Source organism: Corythoichthys intestinalis, chromosome 9 (genome assembly GCF_030265065.1).
Source record: "Corythoichthys intestinalis isolate RoL2023-P3 chromosome 9, ASM3026506v1, whole genome shotgun sequence".
NCBI lineage: Eukaryota > Metazoa > Chordata > Actinopteri > Syngnathiformes > Syngnathidae > Corythoichthys > Corythoichthys intestinalis.
In genome coordinates this window covers 24,652,681-24,674,450 of record NC_080403.1, presented here as the reverse complement: position 1 = coordinate 24,674,450, position 21,770 = coordinate 24,652,681, and the positions used below count along the sequence as shown (strand labels likewise).

At 38.0% G+C, this 21,770-nt stretch overlaps 1 protein-coding gene across 2 annotated transcripts; it reads left to right on the top strand.

Moving 5' to 3' along the window:
• Positions 1-271: 271 nt before the first annotated feature.
• shisa4 (shisa family member 4) lies at positions 272-20,808 on the top strand. 2 transcript variants are annotated; one of them, XM_057846741.1, is made up of 6 exons: positions 272-503; positions 2,402-2,508; positions 7,451-7,628; positions 8,006-8,142; positions 8,209-8,400; positions 13,701-20,808. In XM_057846741.1, exons 2-6 carry the CDS (start codon positions 2,436-2,438, stop codon positions 13,739-13,741), a joined length of 621 nt encoding a protein of 206 aa, XP_057702724.1. In that variant the 5' UTR covers positions 272-503; positions 2,402-2,435; the 3' UTR covers positions 13,742-20,808. The 2 variants fall into 2 exon arrangements, with proteins under 2 accessions (XP_057702724.1, XP_057702723.1); XM_057846740.1 differs by lacking the exons at positions 272-503; positions 2,402-2,508 and adding an exon at positions 5,127-5,405.
• The last annotated feature ends 962 nt before the right edge of the window (positions 20,809-21,770 follow it).

Below are 21,770 nucleotides of genomic sequence, written 5' to 3'. Positions count from 1 at the left end.
TCAAACACATATTCCCACAAAAAACAGCTAAATATACTTATAAATCAAATTACGAATGCATTAAAAAAACATTAGCTCAAACACTTAAAGTGCTTGTGACACGAAAAAGCATGTTTATTTCATAATACACGCGGTATTTTATGCTCCTGAATGATATGGACCGCTTGGATGTGTGTGGAAGCGATCGCTATATTTATTTAGTTTTTTGAATCCCGCGCCAGGAAAATGAGTGACTTCCGGCTTCGGTCTCGCATTGAGGAGGAGGGCGCTGTGACGTGTACGGTAGAAGACGTCCTCTTCACGCTACAGTGTACTGTTGTGTATGAGGACGAAGGATTCAGCTGATTTTGCGGATTAATACTTTTATTTTTTGCATCACGCCAGCCAAACGGCTGCAGAAAAATCATTCTGTATGCGGGAGAGGCGTATGCGCCTTTTTGGAGTTTCAAAAGGTTCCCATTCACCGTGGATATTTACTGTGGGACCATTGGACTTACAAGGAAGTGAGTAAACATCTTGTTTTGTATTATGTCAAATACGAATACAGTGATTACAAAGTAAACACTATAAAATTCCTTTAAATAAAGGACTACTTACGTTTGATCATTGATAGGCATGTAAAAAGCTATCCTCACGCTCATTAGCAGTTAGCTGTTAGCACGTTAGCTACACAACAATTCCAGCCACCCTCCTCCAGGGAACGAACTGTAAATTGCTCTCCGTCGGGCGGTTTGCCGATCCGCAAAGAAACTCGACAACCGGGTCGTCATGTCAAATAATCCAGGCTAGTTATGTGTGATTTTCCACTTCGAAGACTTTGAAACATCCCTCGGTTCGGGTTAGCATGTCGGCTAGCTGTCACTCCTTCTGGTCTGTTTGCATTCTCCGAAGCCGGGGAAGGGAAATGACATATGTCCGATTTAGGTGTCATAAAATATCGTTCGGCAGGTGTGACAGTAAAGGTAAAGTCGACTGTTTTGACCATTATGGAGTAATTTTGCCATGTCGTCTTGAATAAATGGATTTTTATTATTTTATATTCCATTTAGCACAAGTTATTTGTCATGACCATGCCATTTATTTAGCAATTGGGGAAAGTACTTGGGTAAAAAGAATATCCTGTAAAAATATTGAAGTAAAGAGACAGAAACAATGACATTTTGCCGCTCTCTTCGTCGCGTTTTCCTCATTGTGAATAGTTCCCCCTCGACGGGCTGACTGGTCCTTCTCAAGCCATTTATATAGCTATTGGGGAAAAATACTTGGATAAAAAGAATATCCTGTAAAAATATTGAAGTAAAGAGACAGAAACAATGACATTTTGCCGCTCTCTTCGTCGCGTTTTCCTCATTGTGAATAGTTCCCCCTCGACGGGCTGACTGGTCTTTCTCAAGCCATTTATATAGCTATTGGGGAAAATACTTGGATAAAAAGAATATCCTGTAAAAATATTGGGAGTAGAGAGACTGAAACAATGACATTTTGCAGCTCTCTTCGTCTCGTTTTCCTCGTTCTGAACAATTCCCCCTCAATGGGCTGAATAGTAAAACCGATGAGCCTAGTCTACCGCTGACGTCATCCACCTGTTGGGGACGCTAAAGCCCTATAATTGTAGGCGTGGCTAACCGGCAGATTAAAAGACTAATTTCTCGTCATCTGCGCTTTGCTAAATTGTTGTATATGGTCGAATCGTCTCAAAATATGATTCTAATTCACATAATAATGCCATTTAAGACTTTTTTTCTGGTGTCGTATGCTCTTTAACTTACGTTGGTTTTAACAGGGAGCAACTGGATTCAGCCATGTTAAATGAGTTTTGTCATATTCACTATGTCAACTATAGTGTATCCACCCAATTAATAAAAATGAATGCAAACACTTTCAAAACATTTACAACGCCACTTTAAGTAAACGAATACTCGAAGCAGCAAAATTTAATTTGGAGCTTTTTTCTAATCGAATTACTGGAGTTAATCGATTAATCGTTGCAGCACTAATACGGATGTTATTTATTATTTGTTTATATGACCAAAATAGAATCAATCTGAATGAAATAACTGCTTTGCTTTGGGATGCAACCTCTAACAATTTTGTATGTGTGTTCATCATAATTTCCAGCTGTTTTACAAGCATTTTATTTGGTACTGCAGTCCCTGTAATCTGTAAAAAGATGTCTTTTTTAAAAAAAAATATTTCTAATTGACTCAAACAGCATTACTCCTGCAAATGGATATTAGAAAGTTATTTGCTCGAAGCAAGGATAAATGAGCTAGGAGGAATAAGAGAGGTAAGCTAGGTAACCCACCCAGGCAACATAAACCACTTTTTGGTCATAACCTACCAGTTGAGAAGCAGTGATTAAGTGTATAGCATTTAGTGATTTATCCCCATTTCTGTCCAGACAAAGTAGAGCAGCAGATAGAGGTGACGGAAAGATGGAAGTTGACGAGCATGAGCAGCAGCAGATAGAGGTGACGGAAAGATGGAAGTTGATGAGCATGAGCAGAGGTGAATTGACTATGTACAAGGGATGTCCCAATTTTTACTTTGAATACTAATGGCTGACAAAGTCACTTTTTTACAGAATCATGTATTTTGGTTTGATTATATACAAAGCGCTATTTCAGACTTTTATGTTAGATAAGTGCTTTAAAAAAATAAAATATCTGCTCGCTCGCCAGTGCCCCACTGTGCCACAGTTTTTTATTAAGTCTAGTGACGGCCCTGTCTCGTACTATCTGCAAGTCAGTTGTGTACACTTACACCATTTCGTGGAACGAATTTGGATCGTAAATGCCACAGTTAAAAATCAACATTAAAAAAAAAAAAAAACACGAACGCTAACGTAGTAACTGTACCCCCATTACAAGGTTTGGTATCAACATTGGTAGGGACGCTATAACAGCATAACCTGCATATACACTTTTTGCTGGGGACGGGACATTAACAAGACCAAACAGATTGGGTGAACGGGGGTCAGGGCTACATTTCTCACAAATATGCTGATGTGTTGCCTACTTAAAAATGAAAAAAGTTAAAATAGTTATTTTCAAGGGAGAAAATGGGGGAAATCCCCCATTCTTCATATAAAGGAAATTTACAGTGGTTGTGTTTTTTTTTTGTGTGTTGGGTGGGGGGTTAAAGAAATGTCTGCATAGGGTGCAAATAAAATTATTTTCTAAATGAATGAAGGAGAAAATAAATTTTAATTAATTAATACATGCACAGTTGACGTAACGTTAACAGTAGAAAACACATATAGTACAGGAGGAGACTTAAGCTGCTTCCAACTCAAGTTTTGCAGGTTAGCAAGTTCACACAGTTTAATGTTATGCTAACTGTGATGCAGGTCGGACTTTCAGTAGCAAAATTAGTGGCGTGTTCCCCACCTCCACAACATTGACATCTACTTACAGTGCCTCCTGCGGCTGGCTGAAAAAAAAAAAAAATCTAATATCCCTCGTCTTTGATTGAGGTGGAGGAGGCAGCATGTTGACATGCGTTTCTGTCTGTCTGTGTCAATGTTTGTTTGTTCTAGTCATCAGTGCGTTTGCGTTTGAGGGGAAAAAAATGGACCGGCACATTAAAAGTGAAAAGGGGTCAATGTAAGTCTGAACATAATAAAAATACAGTAATTCACTTAATAATGGAAGGGTCAATTCTTTTCTTACAACATATGGGAAGACATTATAAATTATTATCATTAATAATTATCAACAATTATAATTAGTGCTGCAACGATTAATCGATCAACTCGAGTGTTCGATTAGGAAAAAAGACTCAAATTGAATTTTGCTGCTTCGCGTATTCGTTTAAATGAATGGCGTTGTAATGGTTTGTTTTGTAAGTGTTTGCATTTAGTTTTATTGATTTGGGTGGATACACGGCCCTCTAGTCTGCCTCATTCACACGGCCGAATACAGCTGCTCCCTGTTAAGACCAACATAGGCTAGGTTTTTGTTTGAGCTAACGTTTTTTTTTAAATTGAATTCATAATTGAGTTTAAAGGTATATTTAGCCCATTTTTGTGTGAATATGTGCCTGAACCATTTGTTAAGAGTATTGTAAAAAAAAAAAAAATAATAATAATAATAATGTTAGTATTTTATAGCATTTAAGCTAGAGGACTTTTGCTATGTAAGTTAGCCAATTGTTCTTTTGTTGTACATTGATCCTTATTTATCTTTTATACCGTTTGAGGCTCAGTTCAAGTATTTTATTTTTTTATGTTCCTTATCCGATTACTCGATTATTCAAACTAACTAGTTCATCGATTAATCGACTACTAACCTAATCGATAGCTGCAGCCCTAATTATAATCATTATATAGTTATATAGTATACTCTGATGCAGTCCGGACTTTTAGTAGCAAAATTTGTTGTGGCTTTCCCACCTTTGCAGCATTGACGTCTTTTCACATTACTTACAGTTGCTGCTGCTGGCCCTAAAGAAAAAAAAAAACCTTCCAATATCCCTCCTATTCGGTGGAGGCGGCATGTTGTCGACATATTGTATTTCTGTCAAGGCTGCTAGTGCGTATGTGTGTGCGGGGGGTGGGGAGGGGGTGTTGTGAAGTCATCAGCCAATCAAACCTGCGTTTGAGGGGGAAACAAATGGACTGGCACACTCAGCAATGAAAAGCGGTAAATGTAAGTCTGAACATATTGAAAATAATTCACTTAATAATGGTAATGTCAATTGTATTCTTACAAAATATGGGGAGACAATCTAAATGACCTATATAACTGAATTTTATAATGCAAATAAAGTTGCTTAAAATTTGGTGGGGACAATTTGAGCATCCTGAAAAGTTGGTAGTGTTATGTCCCTACCGTCCCTATGCAAACATACGCCCTTGCCCATTCGCTTTTCCATGGGCCTGTCAAGTATTATTATATGGTGCGTTCACTGATCTTAAGCTTTCGTCACATTTGTATTTTACCTTTTAAAGTGAACCACTCTTTACAGCAAATTATGAAATGTGCAAGACCAATAAAATGTAGAACATTTCACGACACCAGTCTTCAAATATTTATGTAGTAACAGCTCGTGTTCTCAAGTAAAAGTGCGTTGTATTGCTGATTTATGATTATTCCGATATTTGTTTAGCTCATGAAAGCACCACCACCACCAACCAAGCTCAGGGTGGAACCGCGTCATAGTCGGCTAGTGTGTCATTATTTTTTTCCACGGATAAACTAGGTCTCTATAGTCGACCCGTCTTGTCTCTACTTCCTCGCTTGGATCATGCGTGGCAACAACAGTTAGTCATTAAGTCGTTTTTATTTTGCCTCGGTCTTGCAACGTGACGAGAATGGCGTTTCACTCGGGCACCAGTGCCTCCGCGGTGGTGTCGACGACGGCCGTGTTAGCGATGCTAGCCGTCGTCCTCTGCTCTTCTCCGGGTAAGATTTTGGGGCTAATCCCTTATTTTCCAGGCCGCGCCGCTTTCTACCTGGCAAAGCTCTAGTTTGGTTATTTATGGCACCCGTTGTGTTTGGTTCTATTTAAAGTCCGGCGTATCATTTGCGCGCAAACATTTTATATATCGTCTAAATTATTAAAATTGATAATAAATAAAATTAACATGATCAAAATAATTTCTTGCCGTTTCATAGACTATTTAAATTCGCGTCAAAATGACAGTTGGATAAATATTGCTTGAGTAACGGTATTTAACATCCGGGTATTTTATGGCAACGCCGATGCAAATAAATGGTCGCCATATTGAGTTTGGTTCTAGCTAAGCTAACTATAATGAAAGCGTAGCACTGCTATTTTTGCCACTTAAATCAGTGTTACTATATTATTTGAGAATATAATAGTGTACAATAACATATTCAGTAAATAACAGGTAGCAGGCATATTTTCCTTATAGTATTATAATTTGAAATATTGTAGGGTGACCAAACGTCCTCTTTTGCCCGAACATGTCCACCTTTCACGTCGTGTCCTCGTCATCCGGCCGGGTTTTATAAATTCATGAAAATGTCCGGTTTTTATGATCTTCCACGGGACCAATTTGAAGAGAATCCCTTCGGCCGCTGGGGAGGGGGCAGCGCTTGCTTGCATCGTCGTGGCTCGTACTAGTAGGGGCGGGAGAAGGAGTACAGTTTACCCCTTGTATTATGGGGCATTACCGCCATCTACTGGGTTGACGGTTTGGCAAGAAAACAGGCAGTTACAGACTATAATAAGGAGTAGTTGTAAGAGACGTTTATAGTGCTCCGTACACCTTTCTGTAAGTGTATCTTCTGTTAATGTCGCTCATGTTTCTTCTGTTATATACTATACAATATATGGGTACAAAGAGATGCAGTATGTTGTATTAGTCTTGTATTAATTGTTCTGCATTCGTGTATTTGGTTAATGTTAGTATTATATTCTAAGTGGGAGCGCCTGCACAGTTGTTAATTTTTTTACGATAAATACATATATAATGACAACGGTTGACTTCTGTCGGAGTTTTGTACTAGCGTGATCTGTAAAATCCCATTTGGTGTCGCATCGTTGTGCTACAGATGATTGTGAACTTATATAGCAAAGTTTGATTTTGCCTCATCTCCCGGTACTCGCTAATAGGGTAGCTATCAGTGAGCTAACTAAGCCGCACTACGCATTATGGGAAACGTAGTTTTGAACTGCTGCGTTTGGAAACATGCCGGTTGAATAGTTTTTCAGTTTATTTTTAGTTATTGTTTGCGTGCAATCTAGAACATTGAATGAGAATAAAAACTGAGTGGGAATAACAATTTCTCCAAGACAATTGTCGTGATAATAATTTATAAAAATATTTATGTGGCACCAGCCTACTGTGTGGCTGTATTGACTGTACTATATTTCCACGGGTCTGCATGATATTTTTTTGGTCATTATTTATTTTATTTTTTTTTGCGTTTTTTTGTTGTTGTTTTGTTTTGTTTATGTTTTAGTAAAAATAAAGCCTGTTGAGCAAAAAAACTTATTTCCATATAGTATATAATATATACTATTTGGCTTTTTCTTTTTTTTCTTTTTTTTTTTTTAAATAAAACAATTTTTCTGTCCAGACGGAGGAGGCACACTTTAAATTTATTAAAGTGATACAGGCATCTTTGAGTGAACTTCGAGTAAAATTCAAGTATCTCGAGGCCGGGCAAAGCGTCCTTTTTTTTTGGAAATCAAAATATGGTCACCCTAAAATACTGTATTTTCTCTAATATGGAGGTGTAAAAAGTGGCAGCTCTGGAGTTTATGGATTTAAATTTGGATCAAATCATTAAAAACAGCTGTCATATGAACAACATACACTAATTTTGGGAAAGAATTGTCTAAAAATAACATACAGGTAGTAACTATATATATATATATAATATATATTAAACCAACTACAAACACTTAAGTACTGTAGCTCTCAGTGTGCCATATTGTGTAATTAACAACAACATGGCTTGTGCTTCTTCATCTGCAGTCGGAGCCAACGAGGACTGCCTTTGGTACGTGGACAAAAATGGCACATGGCACAACGGCTTCGACTGTCCACTCATCACCTTCTGCTGCGGCAACTGTCAACGACGCTACTGCTGCCTGGACGCCTTCAAAATGATCACGGAGCGTGAGCAGAAGCGCTGCATGCTCTTCCAGTTCAGGTCGGTGCGTTCTTTTGTTACTCGTCGGCTGCCATTGACTGTGATGGACATCCAATCCAATTTGCGATTTATCGCTGTCAATCCCTCCCAGTTCAAATAGATTGGACGTCTACCGCTGTCAATGGTAGCACATTTATAAACTCATTGACTCCTCACTTTCCCATGAGTGAACATGAATCAGAGTGGCGTGTGAGTGCAGTGACATTAATCCGTGTGGGGAAATTATTTTTTCAGTGAATAGCTCGGGATATGCGCCATGGGAAAAATTGTGAATAGCGAACTGTGTATATGCAAGGGATTACAGTCAGCTATATTGTTTAATTTATCCATGTGTGGTAGCGCATTGTGTTAAATCCGTGTTGTTTCTTTCCTCTCAGTCCGACAACATTAGCCGGCATCGCCTCGTCCATCCTGCTTTTCGTTGCCATCATCGCCACCATGGTGTGCTGCTTCATGTGTTCCTGTTGTTATCTCTACCAGAGGAGGTTGCAGAGGGGCAGGACTCCTTACGACAGTAAGATTTCGTATTTTAAAGATAGAGATATCCCTCAGATATCTTACTGAAGTCTTTGGCCTGCAGCCCAGCAAATCCCGATGGCAAGTTACCCAGTGGAACCGTTGTATGATGCCTATGGGAAACCGCTAGGGCCGTCTGAGTATCCAAATGCGGGCTACCCAATGGTGCCTCAGTACCCGGGCATGCCCTCGCAGTATCCCATGATGCAACCAGGGCATTACCCGCCTCCACATATGGATGCTGCTTATAGCCAAGGTAATGACCAAATTAGTTCTAATATTACAGATAAGAATGAAGTTGTAGTATTACAGATTAGACATATTTAATTTGGAAAAAAATAATACAGTGGTACCTCGACATACGGTCCTTTCGACATCTGGCGTAAAATTCTACTCGTCGTTTGTCTCGACGTATGACGACAAGCTCAAAATACGATGATGAATGATAGCAATGAATACGATAGAATGAATGATAATTTTATTGTTTTCCCGTAAGACTGATACACGGCGCATTTTTTTGTGAGAGACCCCAACATGGGTCCCAACAAGGAAATTGTAGGTGGTCAAAAAAGGTGATGCTTACCCTTGAAATTAAGAAGGAAATGCTATGAAGATATGAGTGGAGTGGAGACCTGGCTCGACAACACGGCCGGAATATATCTACGATCTTGGTGGTCCTCATCCGACCTCCGTTCACCATTCTTTCTAATTTAAGGTGCATGACAATTTTTATTACATCGGCAAGGGAGTCGAGAGCTTCTTTAGGTTTTTAATCGTTTATTTCACAACTTTGGCAACACAACACGCTACTGTCCACAGTAGCCGACGCCAACAACAACAGAACATTAAAGAGAAAGGAAAAACTTACCACTCTTACGCATGTCTCTCACGCTCGTCAGTGACACGGTGCGTTCAGGAACGGCATGCAAAACACAACCGCAACCAAAACAACTATGTCATTTTTAACGCATAACTGCAAGGATAATATGCATTTTTTAGTTTTTTTATGCACTCCCGAAAACAGGAATTGTGATGTAACTCCCAGAAGGGAACAGAAGACTATACACAGCGAGCATAGCAGCAGCAACGATATCAGTGATATTTCCACCCTAAGTACCCATTCAGGATGGAGGCTTCCAGGAAAGATTATCAACAATCAATCCCTACATGTTTGAACCTGAAGCGTCAGATGACGATGATTACCCGGCACAGTAGGCGTTGGTGATGACGCCGGTTGGCAGCTCGACACTTCACGAAAGGAAGAGTGATAGGCCTATGTCTGGCATTGTGATTTCTCTATGTAGCAACAACAACAAAAACAGGTCACAGGCACGACAAACAGTCAGTTGGTTTTGCCCTCCTATATCAACAGAATTGCATCAAATGTTAGAATTAGAAAAGCCAGTAAGGGTCTACTCACGTCTTTGAAAAAAACAAGGTTGTATCGTCCTAGGCTTTCAAAATTGACGTCGCTGAAATGTTGAAAACATAGACGTGATCAAAGAGCCGGGGAGACGTTCTTCCGCTTGACTCCCACAAAAGATGTCCAAATTGTTGCAGAAGGTTTTTTGGGCCACTCATAGAGTATCGAACCCTCGTGTGAGCAATTCATCAGTACACATCGAGATGGCATGAAGAATCTCACGAGTAAAACCCAGAAAATGTTTGCCATATATGGCGAGGTAAGCGTGGTGCTTTACTTTCCTACTGGAGTGCTGGCGAGGTGTTGGGGAAATGACGTCATCAGGTAGCAGCCGGCAGCGAGGTGCCTCCCTCGTTGCTAAGGTGTTGCTGTGGCACTAACTCAAAAACTGCGGTCAATTAAAAAAAAACATTTTGGCAATGTGAGTTATGAGAATGCGAATGAGCCATTCAATACAATTTCACTGAGTAAAACCATAGACCTCATAACCTATTGATATGACACAGGAAACGGGGCCGATTCGTAGGGTGCTTATTTTCAGAAACTTCAAATTCAAATATTTACAAAACCAAAGCTGCTACGGACCTAAAACTAAAACAGGCACCTATCTTAGCCGTACATGAGTCTCCATGAGCAGCGCCATCAAAAAATTCAAAGTCCTTCCCTTATAAAATCTCAATTATTTTTTATATAAGTATAACATAACTTAAAATGGCTATAAAAGTCTGATTTAACACTAGATGGACAAAAATCATTAAATGCAGAGATAATCACCTATATTTTCGGGATCGATAGCAATATTTAACATATCATATACGTTTTTGACCAAAATAGCAACTTTTTAATTTTTTTATTTAAATTTTTTTTAGTTTTCAACAGCTAATAAATCACTCAATTTAACATCGGAAACTTAATACTTGAGGAAAACATGCAGAATCAATTATAAATAATATGTAAATAGATTAACAATAAATTCTATATACAATCATAACATGTTATAGAATAGAATAGCCCTTTATTATCATTATACACTATCATTATATACTGTTAGAAAATGAGGCAAGCGGCCGCCTGGCATAGCAGGAGCTTTTCTGGCAAAAATTCTTGTGAGTAAATGCTTAAATCCCCGAATTCTTCATAGATATCGACGTAAAACAGTCTCGATTCTTGGTTAAAAGCAAAGAAACCGTGCAGTTAGCGTTTATTTTACGTATATTGACGAAGTACAATGCTACTATGTTAGCGAATCAGGCTAGTGGCTGCCTGGCGTAACAGAAGCTTTACTGGCAAAAGTTCTCGTGAATAAATGCTTAAATCCCCGAATTCTTCATAGATATCGACGTAAAACAGTCTCGATTCTTGGTTAAATGCAAGGAAACCGTGCAGTTAGCGTTTATTTTACGTATATTGATGAAGTACCGTACAATGCTACTATGTTAGCGAATGAGGCCAACGGTCGCCTGGCGTAAACAGAGCTTTTGTGGCGAAAATTCTTGTGAATAAATCCTTAAATCCCTGAATTCTTTATAGATATGGACGTAAAACAGTCTCGATACTTGGTTAAAAGTAAACTATGAGGCTAGTCAGTTACGAAAATTAGCCGCGTAAACAAAGATGAAAATTCCTGCGAATAAATGCTTCAATCATGCATGCGTGGTACGAAAATTATAATATTTATCTTGAATCCTCGAACAAATCACTCCTGAGACAATCCTTCCTGTTTGTATGCAGTACAACATTCGTAGTTAAATCCAATCATAAATAAATTTAAGCTTAAATCGGACATGAGCGTGTGCCGTCTTCGGCTATTACTAAATCGTCACACGTCAATAGTGATGATGTCTATGGTAAAACACTCATGAATTGAAGTCTTCATCTGCCCTTTAAAGATTTCGCGTAGGTTTTTGGGCTGTGGAACGAATTAATTGAAGTATAATGTATTTTTATGGGAAAATCAAGCTCGACACGTAACCATTTCAACTTAAAAGCCAAGTCCTGGAACAAATTCGTATGTAGAGGTACCCCTGTATTAAAAATTAATAGAATAGTTAAAATATTTGAATAGCTTTGATGTTTTTGTGTGTAAAAAAAAAAGCTGTAATTTGATGTGAATGCAAGCATTGTATTATGTGGACATTAATCAATTCAGGTAAGCAAAGTTACTTTTTTACGAGAAATAAACCGCAGTATTTTGAAAGTTGTTTAAATTTTATATAAAATGAGGGAAAAAATGCATCATTAGAAAATCAAAATCACTTAGTTGACATATTGTGCGAAAGTGTCAATTTACAGTGGGGAACTACTAATTGTGCAAGTTCTCCCACTTGAAAACACTATAGAGGCCTGTAATTGTCAACATGGGTAAACCTCAACCATGAGAGACAGAATGTGGAAAAAAAAAAACAGAAGATCACATTGTTTGATTTTTATAGAATTTATTTGCAATTTATGGTAGAAAATAAGTATTTGGTCAATACCAGTAGTTCATCTCAATACTTTGTGATGTGCCCTTTGTTGGCAATAACGGAGGCCAAACGTTTTCTGTAACTCTTCACAAGCTTTTCACACTGTTGCTGGTATTTTGGCTCATTCCTCCATGCAGATCTCCTCTAGAGCAGTGATGTTATGGGGCTGTCGGTGGGCAATACGGACTTTCAACTCCCTCCACAGATTTTCTATAGAGTTGAGATCTGGAGACTGGCTAGGCCACTCCAGGACCTTGAAATGCTTCTTACGAAGCCACTCCTTTGTTGCCCTTCATCGTCATGCTGAAAGACCCAGCCACGTCTACTCTTCAATGCCCTTGCTGATGGAAGGAGATTTTCACTCAAAATCTCTCGATACATGGCCCCATTCATTCTTTCTTTGACACAGATCAGTCTTCGTGTTCCCTTTGCAGAAAAACAGCCCCAAAGCATGATGTTTCCACCCCCATGCTTCACAGTGGGTATGGTGTTCTTCGGATGCAATTCAGTACTCTCTCCACAGATTTTCTATGGGGTTGAGATCTGGAGACTGGCTAGGCCACTCCAGGACCTTGAAATGCTTCTTACAAAGCCACACCTTTGTTACCCTGGCTGTGTGTTTGGGATCATTGTCATGTTGTCATCCTGGTCCCTTTGCAGAAAAACGGCCCCAAAGCATGATGTTTCCTCCCCCATGCTTCACAGTGGGTATGGTGTTCTTCGGATGCAATTGAGTATTCTTTCTCCTCCAAACATGAGAACCTGTGTTTCTACCAAAAAGTTCTATTTTGGTTTCATCTGACCATAACACATTCTCCCAGTCCTCTTCTGGATCTCCAAATGCTCTCTAGCGAACCGCAGACGGGCCTGGACGTGTACTTTCTTCAGCAGGGGGACACGTCTGGCAGTGCAGAATTTGAATTCCTGGCGGCACATTGTGTTACTGATAGTAGCCTTTGTTACTGTGGTCCCTGCTCTCTGTAGGTCATTCACTAGGTCCCCCCGTGTGGTTCTGGGATTTTTGCTCCCCGTTCTTGTTCTCATTTTGACGCCACAGGTTGAGATCTTGCATGGAGCCCCAAATCGAGGGAGATTATCAGTGGTCTTGTATGTCCTCCATTTTGTAATAATTGCTCCCACAGTTGATTTCTATACACCAAGTGTTTTACCTTTTGCAGATTCAGTCTTCCCAGCCTGGTGCAGGTCTACAATTTTGTCTCTGGTGTCCTTCGACAGCTCTTTGGTCTTGGCCATAGTGGAGTTTGGAGTGTGACTGACTGAGGTTGTGGACAGGTGTCTTTTATACCGATAATGAGTTAAAACAGGTGCCATTAATACAGGTAACGAGTGGAGCCTCGTTAAAAGAGGTTAGACCTCTTTGACAGCCAGAAATCTTGCATGCTTGTAGTTGACCAAATACTTATTTTCCACTCTAATTTGGAAATAAATTCTTTAAAAATCAAACAATTTGATTTTTTGTTGTTTTTTTTCCACATTCTGTCTCTCATGGTTGAGGTTTACCCATATTGACAATTACAGGCCTTTCTAATCTTTTCAAGTAGGAGAACATGCACAATTGGTGGGTGACTAAATACTTATTTGCCCCACTGTATAAGGGGAAAAAAAGCAACTTTTACCCTAACCATAAATGTCTTCTTTCTTTTTCAGCTCCTCCTCCATACTCTCCTCCGCAGTATCCTGGTCACTGATCAGCTAAACACACTCACGCACACACACAAAAACACTCATCAAATGTGGTAAATAGCAGCAATGGGAGAAAAAGGACTGTTATACAAGAAGAATGTTAATGGTTAACAACATTTCCACTTGTTTCCTCTATTTTGCAAATTAATTTACCGTGTGCCAGTTTTGCACAAGTTGCGGTTTTAAAGACTTTTTGACAAAAGCTGCAGTGAATATGAAGAGAAAATCACCTCGTGAACACTATTTTAAAATGGACTGTTGTGAGGTTTTTTGTTGAAGAAGTCGCATGAAAAAAAGGGAAGGTGCATCCAGATATTTGGCAGGCTAAATGTTTGGATAAGTCCTACGACTTTTGCGATCAGGGTACATATGATATATTTTTTTGTATTATATACTCCCGTATTGAAGTAGTGATAATAAGGCAGGGGACAACTCGCTCGCTCATATTTGTGACCGATCCACGAATATGATACGTGTTGTATGTTTGAATGTGAGCAAAACATGCAGTTAATATCCATGTTGGATTCAAGAATGATAGTTAGGGCCTATAAAGGAGTGTTGAAGTGCCACACTGAAAAGAATAATGTATTTTTTTATGAAAGCAAAGTCCTATTATTTTCGGAAAAAGGTTACCTGTTGAGAAAATGTTTCGGAACGTTATGAGAATCACTCACAATTCTATGTAAATTAGTCGTTGTCTTCAATGATGCAGTACAGTATTACAACAACGAGGTTTCCCCCAGAAAGCTTGCACGGGTGGTAAATAAAATGTAATAAAACTGTCAATACAGTTTTAACAAACAAAAATCCTGCTAACTCCTTCAGTGCTATGGACAATGATATATGTCCAATCATTAGCACTGTCGGTGGCAACTAGGAGTGGGAACCTCTTGGTACCTCACAATACGATACAATTTGCGATACAAAGCTCACGATAATGATGATCTGACGATTTGGCGATAGAACGAATATTGATACATTGGTCAGGAAATCATTCTAGGATATGACTAATAAACAAAAAAACAAGCTTCTGCTGTAAATTGGAATGAGTTTATCTCTAGTAGACGTCCAATCCATTTGAAGTGGGAGGGTGGCAGCGAATGAACATTCGTTCATTCGCTGCCATCCCTCCCACTTCAAATGGATTGAACGTCTATGGCCGGTAGTGGCAGCCACTGCCAGGCAATGAGGTAATTTTGGGCCATTTAAGGTCATTTACCTGTTGATTTTCAGTTACTTCCTGTTGATTTTGGGGTATTTTATGGGTTTCTTCCTGTTTATTTTGAATTACAGAACAAGAAGTGACCTGGGAATTACCCAAATTAGTAGACACTTGCCACGATTACATGGAGCCAAATATTCCAATTACAATCGGAATATTTGTTCAAACCGAATAAATGTGTTCCATATAAACACCTCATTCGGAATGAACAGGCCCAAACCGAATGGAATTTCATTCCGATTCACAGGGGTGGAATATTCCTTTTCCCAAACCGATTAGAAGTAAAATTATATCATGTAAACAGGGAAGAGGAATGGTGTCTGGTTGCGTTCTTTCTGCACATGCTCCGTACTGACGTGGTGACGTCACTTGGTGACGTAAGTAACATGCAACATGGCTTCCAAGCACACGCACAGCGCACCCACACAACTTTTTAAATGAACGGCGTGTCATTCTGAAGTTTTGTTGCCACTCGAAAAGTTAGAACAGCAGCTGATCTGACGATCGATCTCCATGTTTTGCAACGTGACGCTTTGTTTTGATTAATCTGCGCATGTCAGACGGCAGTTGTCAAACGTCCTTTCGGAATAAAGGCAGACACATGTAAACGCTGGATCGGAATAGACGAAGTGACATGTAAACAGCTGATGTGAAATTTCCATTCGGAATGATTTGAATCGGTATAAATAAAAGTCAGCATGTAAACGTGGCTAGTGACTCAAACTCAACAGAAAATCACCTGTAAATTCCCTAAAATGAACAGCAAGTGGCCTGTAAATGCCCTGAAAATCGGACAGAATGACTATGAATGAGCTATTCGAATGAACGAACATTCCCAGTCTAAAAGGATTGGGCGTCTAGCACCGTCAATGCAGTGTTAAGAGTTAACTAAGATAGACTATAATGGTGGAAGATTTTGATAGCAAATTGTTGGTTCATTTTTATTTATTTTTTTAGACATTGACACCTTTTTAAAACGTTATCTCGATTCTTGGCAGGAGCATATCGATAACCTTTTGGGATAAAACGTATCACGATATATCACCATTTCGATATTTTGTCACACCCCAAGTGGCAACCAATGAGTTGAATTATCATGCCCCGATAAAGTAATGGAAACCCGGTCCCGATCACATCATTTTAAGAGGATGGGAATCGAGTAAAAAAGATCGGGTTTTCAAGATGTACAGTACAGGCCAAAAGTTTGGACACACCTCATTCAATGCAACACAAATGAAGGTCCCAACAATAAAGCAATCAGTTCCACTAATTCACCCTGAAAAGGCATACCTGTGAAGTCAAAAACCATTTTAGGTGACTCCCTCTTGAAACTCAAAGAATGGCAAGAGTGTGCAAAAAAGTAATCAGAGCAAACGGTGGCTACTTTGAAGATACTAGGATATGACGCATGGTTTTAGTTATTTCACCTTTTTTTGCTAAGTACATAAATCCACATGTGTTCATTCATAGTTTTATTACCTGCAGTGATAATTTACAATGTAAATAGTCATGCAAATAAAGAAAACACATAAATGAAAGGGTGTGTCTAAACATTTGGCCTGTACTAAGGGCTACAAAGCAACAAAATAATTTCGATCTACAAGGGAAAAAAAGTGTTTTGGTGTTCGCAATATCAAAGAACAGTCAGAAACTAATAGCAAAGTATACACTGCCGGTAGGAGAACTTTATGCTTACTGTCACGAGAAGCTAATAATAAGACAGCATCATGCGAGAGTGATAATGTCTACAATATGGAAATATTTAACATTTGGATGTGCTTTTTTCTTCCTAATACTTCGCTGAGCTATCAGATCGGTATTCTGTATCCGCAGATCTTAAAAATCGGGTGACTCAGAGTCGAACTCGGGTACAAAATTATGTGAGCGGTACAACCCTACTTAAAAGCTATATATATAATGTTTTCAATTAGCTTAAATTGTAGTGGATCATAGAAAAATCCATTGCTGGTCACTTTTAACAGTAATATAAATGTACTTAAAGTGCAAACATGGCCAAAGGGTCAAAATGGGTAACTCAGAGGTTGAAGAACCATCTGCGGTTCGATCAGTGCAGGTAATCTAACCACGTTAAACAGACATGAAACAAATGTTTACCTACTTAAACTTCAGACAGTAATTTTCAGTGTAATGGCAGAGAGCTTAGATGGGTTTATTCACATATTGATCCATAAGATCACCGTTATGCTGTCATCGGGATCTCCAGACTAAAATCTGTATAAGTTTTATACTTTTCTTTTGGGGTGCCAAGAAAACCCTGACGGCCCGTCATGCTTAATTATCTCTGGGGGAAACCCTGTCCACTACTGTAAACTCATGAAAAAAAATAATTTAACACAAATTCCTCCAATGTGGGGAAAAAGTTCCCATCAGACTTGAAATAGTCACAATATGTCCTTATTGTGAGAAGAGTTAGACTTTTTTGAGTTAAAATTATGAAAAATATTTTTGGGGGAAGAAAAAAAAAGTAATGAATCATACAGTAACTAGAAATGGTCATTCTCACAAGAATAAACTTGGAATATTATAAGTTAAATTCATGATTTTCAAAAATCTAAGGTCGAAATGTCTATGTGTAGTTGTCACTATTGCAAATGAAAAATAATTGCACAATGAACCGGGTGACAAGAAGGTTGCAATATTTCAAGTGAATTTCATGGTTATAGAAAAGTGCGTCATTAGCTGCGTTTCCATTGCCTCTTGTATTTCGCAAAACAAATTTCGCAATGAAAAACTGATCCTGTCTGAATTTTGAAGAAGAAAAAAAAAAAAAAGATTCGAAGAATGCTAAAAAGTTAGCTTTTTACATTTTCATAAGTGCTTTTTCTGACAGTTTGATATTTCATACACATTTTTTCTTAAATGTTTTTATTATATCCATAGAGAACAGTAGTCTAGAACTTGCGGCCCACGGGACAATGTTTTTCAAATAGCGGCCCTATTTGACATCCAATAGTAGTATTAGTGGTGCTCGCATATATTTTGCAATGACAATATAAAGAAATATAGAAATAATTTGACAGAAAATGAATTGATTGAAGGATTCATTTAGGAAAAAAACATTTAAATAAATAAAGAATTAAAAGAAACTCAAGGCTATGTGTAATAAAAAATATAAATTCTAAACATACAGTTTAGATATCAAATTGAAAAACGGAATGAAGACATAAATTAAAACACGTGCGACCCATGTGTATTTTGCTCTGGGAATTTTATTGATTTTGTTGTATTTTATTTTATAAATCTCTTGTGAACTAGCATAGCTTAACTATTCGGCTGCCGTTGACCAAAATAGATGTCCAAACCATTTTAAGTGGAAGCGGGTGGAAGCGATCATTTGATTGCTTCTCCCAATTGAAATGGAGTGGACGTCTATTGACGTCAACAGGGTTTTTTCATATTATTTTCCCTCTTTTACTAACATGCTTAAAGGGGAAGTTCAGAATTTTTGACATCAGGCTTAATCTTCGAGTTAGCGAGGGTTTAATTAGTCGGTGAAGTTGATTCCAACAAATTCCATGTAGTTTGTTAGTTATTTGTTATTTTCAGGGCTCCAGAGTGGCTAAGCTAGCGCGAGTCAATTAAGCTGACTTAGCATGCCAATAAAAAACAACATATGCACACATGAAACTCATCGATGACCCATGCAATCAATAGTGTTGGCTATGTTTTCAGGATAAAGTTATTAAAATTTAACATTGCATGTCAATATTTGCAATATGAAGATCAACATGTGTAATCCAGGAGCATGGCGGAGTGATAGGACCTCGTTTTTTTTTTCACCGCTGATTTTTATGTAGTAGCCAGCAGTAAGTAACCGGTTTATATTGTTCCTCGTTCTTCATAGGGAATTTGTGGAAACTTTGTGGAAACTTTCCCTTGCCCATTTCTTCTGTTTCCACAGCCTCTAAATGCACATTTTTCCATGTCATTAGCCGTCAGTTAACTCAACAGACTGATGCTGCATTCGAGAAAGGTGGGAAATCAGAGTTTCCAACCTCCGATCTTGAAAAATATCATTGGAACGCCTCCACTATTTGATCACCTCCGAAAAGTCAGGTTTACTGGAGGTGAAAATGTCTTTTGATGGCCAAAATAAAAAACAACTTGTCGCGATCAGCCATCTTTGCTGTTTACGTTGGCTTGTAATGTTTTGAGGTCACAACTTGTATCATCCGAGCGGGAGATGTCCGACTTCCAACCTTCCTCGAATGCAGCGTGAGCACGAGTGGCCGAAGCACTCCTCTCTTGTGGTCTAAATAAAATAGTCCTGCAGAATGAAATTAATTACGGCAGTTTTTTTATGACCTTGTTTTAGCCGCATGGGTGTTTTGGAACAATGATCTGCAATTACAATTTTACTATGTTGGATCTATTCGTAGATCTGTATTGTTTATTTATTAGCATGCTAAGTTGGTCCCATTGACTCGCGCTAGCTAAGCCACTCCGGAGCCCTGAAAGTATCAAATAACTTACAAACTGCACAGAATTTGTTGAAATCAACTCCACCAACTAATTAGAAACCCCTGCTAACTCAAATATTAAGCCTAATGTCAACAATTCTGAACTTCCGCTTTAAATTGCAATTATACTTTACCAAAATTTTTGAAACACCGCTTTTGTCTTGTGAAAAACTAATGGAAACGCAGCTATTCTTCAACTAAGAAAGTGATGTGAACAGTCATCATTTTACTCTGAAAAAAAATTATGAGAAAAAAATAATTGATAAAGTCAATATTCCTTAAAGCTAAAATTTTAGCAAAATGTCATAATGCAAGAATAGATTATTAAGTCCAAATTGTCATTTTCCAGAACCAAAGTAAGAAAAATTGATGTCGTGACCTATGTACTGCTGTTTTCTTCCCAGTGTGGCGCCGCAATTATCGGTACATTTACCATCATTGCTGCTTCATGAAGTTTGTGCTACTTTGAATTCTCTCGATAGTTGAATAACCGCACTTTGAACCGTCTGACCAGCATCGGCATGCTCCCTACTTCCTTTCTTTTCTCCAAGTAGAGCTACTTTTGCATTGATGTCATACCAAGTAAGATGTGTTCGCGTGACTTGAGTATTTATTGTAATTCTAATTAGTTCTGCTGTAACATATCAGGTCAGAGGGAGTTGATGCACGGCTACGCTGCTTTGAGGTTTTGAACTGGAAGCACAAATATCACGCCTCGTCTTTGCTGTGATGCTGGATTTACACTGCGGGTGAAGTTCAAGCACTTCAACGGAGTCCGCTATTCTGATATTGCTATTTGGATTTGATTGACTGTGATCTGTAATCACACCGTAGCAGGTAAATAACATTTTTAGGTGTTAAAAGTATGACTGATGACTGAGTGGAAAATGCACAGATTCTGTATAGGCGAATTTATTTGTTACTGCAATGACACTGAAACATGATCAAAATGGATTGGACGTCACCATCAGTGTAAATCCAGTTTAATAGATTAACCCTTCAAATCCATAATTTTTATTATTGCTTTGTTGTGTTTCAACAAGATATTTTTGAAATTTACCAACACAAGCTTTCCTGTGTACTAGAATGTCTTTTTTTGTTCATATTTTAGCTGTTGAGAACAAACTGGATTATGTCCACAGTTACTGAGCCATTGACAAGCAAACTAAACACCAGAAATGATTGAACGCTTTCACCTGAACTCTACTTAGTTATTCAGTCTTTTTGTTTTTTACCTCTGACCACGTGTGTCTCGTTGAAGTTACTGTGAATTGGAAAACAACTAAATATGAATGGTATGACATTGTAAAATATAACATGAGTGAAGAGTTTTTATTTCTAATGGCATAAAATATAACTTTGGAATTGATGTTTGTGTCTTATTTTGTTCTGATGATCTGTTATTACATGTTCAACAAAGTGCTCTTTAGCAGCAACAAGTGGCCATGTTGTGAATGGCAGCCAGTCAAATATTGCCGTAGTGAGTATAAAGGTTGTAATATATATATATATATATATATATATATATATATATATATATATATATATATATATATATGAAATTTATTAGACCATTGATGATGGAGAAAATATTTAAAAAAAAAAAAAACACTGCTTGCAGGCAGCTATTTTGTGACATCAGTTATACTCGTGCACAAACACTGATAGACAAACACAAGTGCAAGTGATCGTTGGTTTTATTGACGTCACAAGGAAGGGTGGTTAATCTGGGATACTCACATTTAATTGGTTTGATTAATATCATTATTGATTAAACGGCTACCCCATGTCAGGTAGCCACTTCCTGGAAAGACCGGCTTTTATTGATGCTTTCCCCAATTATTTCGCATCAGAATTTTTAAATATTAACATTTTAAATTTAGTAGGCAACAATCTTTACACTAGGATGCACATGATAACGGGGTTTTCTTTACCTTCAAGAGTTAACTCAGTTAAATAATTTGCCAACCTCATAGATTATATCACATTTTAATATTCCTACTATTGCTATAAAAATGTACTTTGTTTTATCAATATTGGAAAAAACATGTTTACCTGTTGACAAAAGTATTTTCATGACAAAAAAATGTTTACAATGAGCCTTTTTTTTGTCTTCAATAAATCTAAATCAATCTAAAATGTTGCATTTATCATAAAAAGTTGTAATTTTACAGGAAAAATTGGGACTTTACAGGAAAAATTTGATTCCAATATAATCCGAATATTGAATAAGGCATATATTTTGATATAAATCAACTTGTTTTTCCTAGTAGGGTGTTCAATTTGTCACAAATATATTCAAATAAAGAGATACATTTATTAGAATTACCT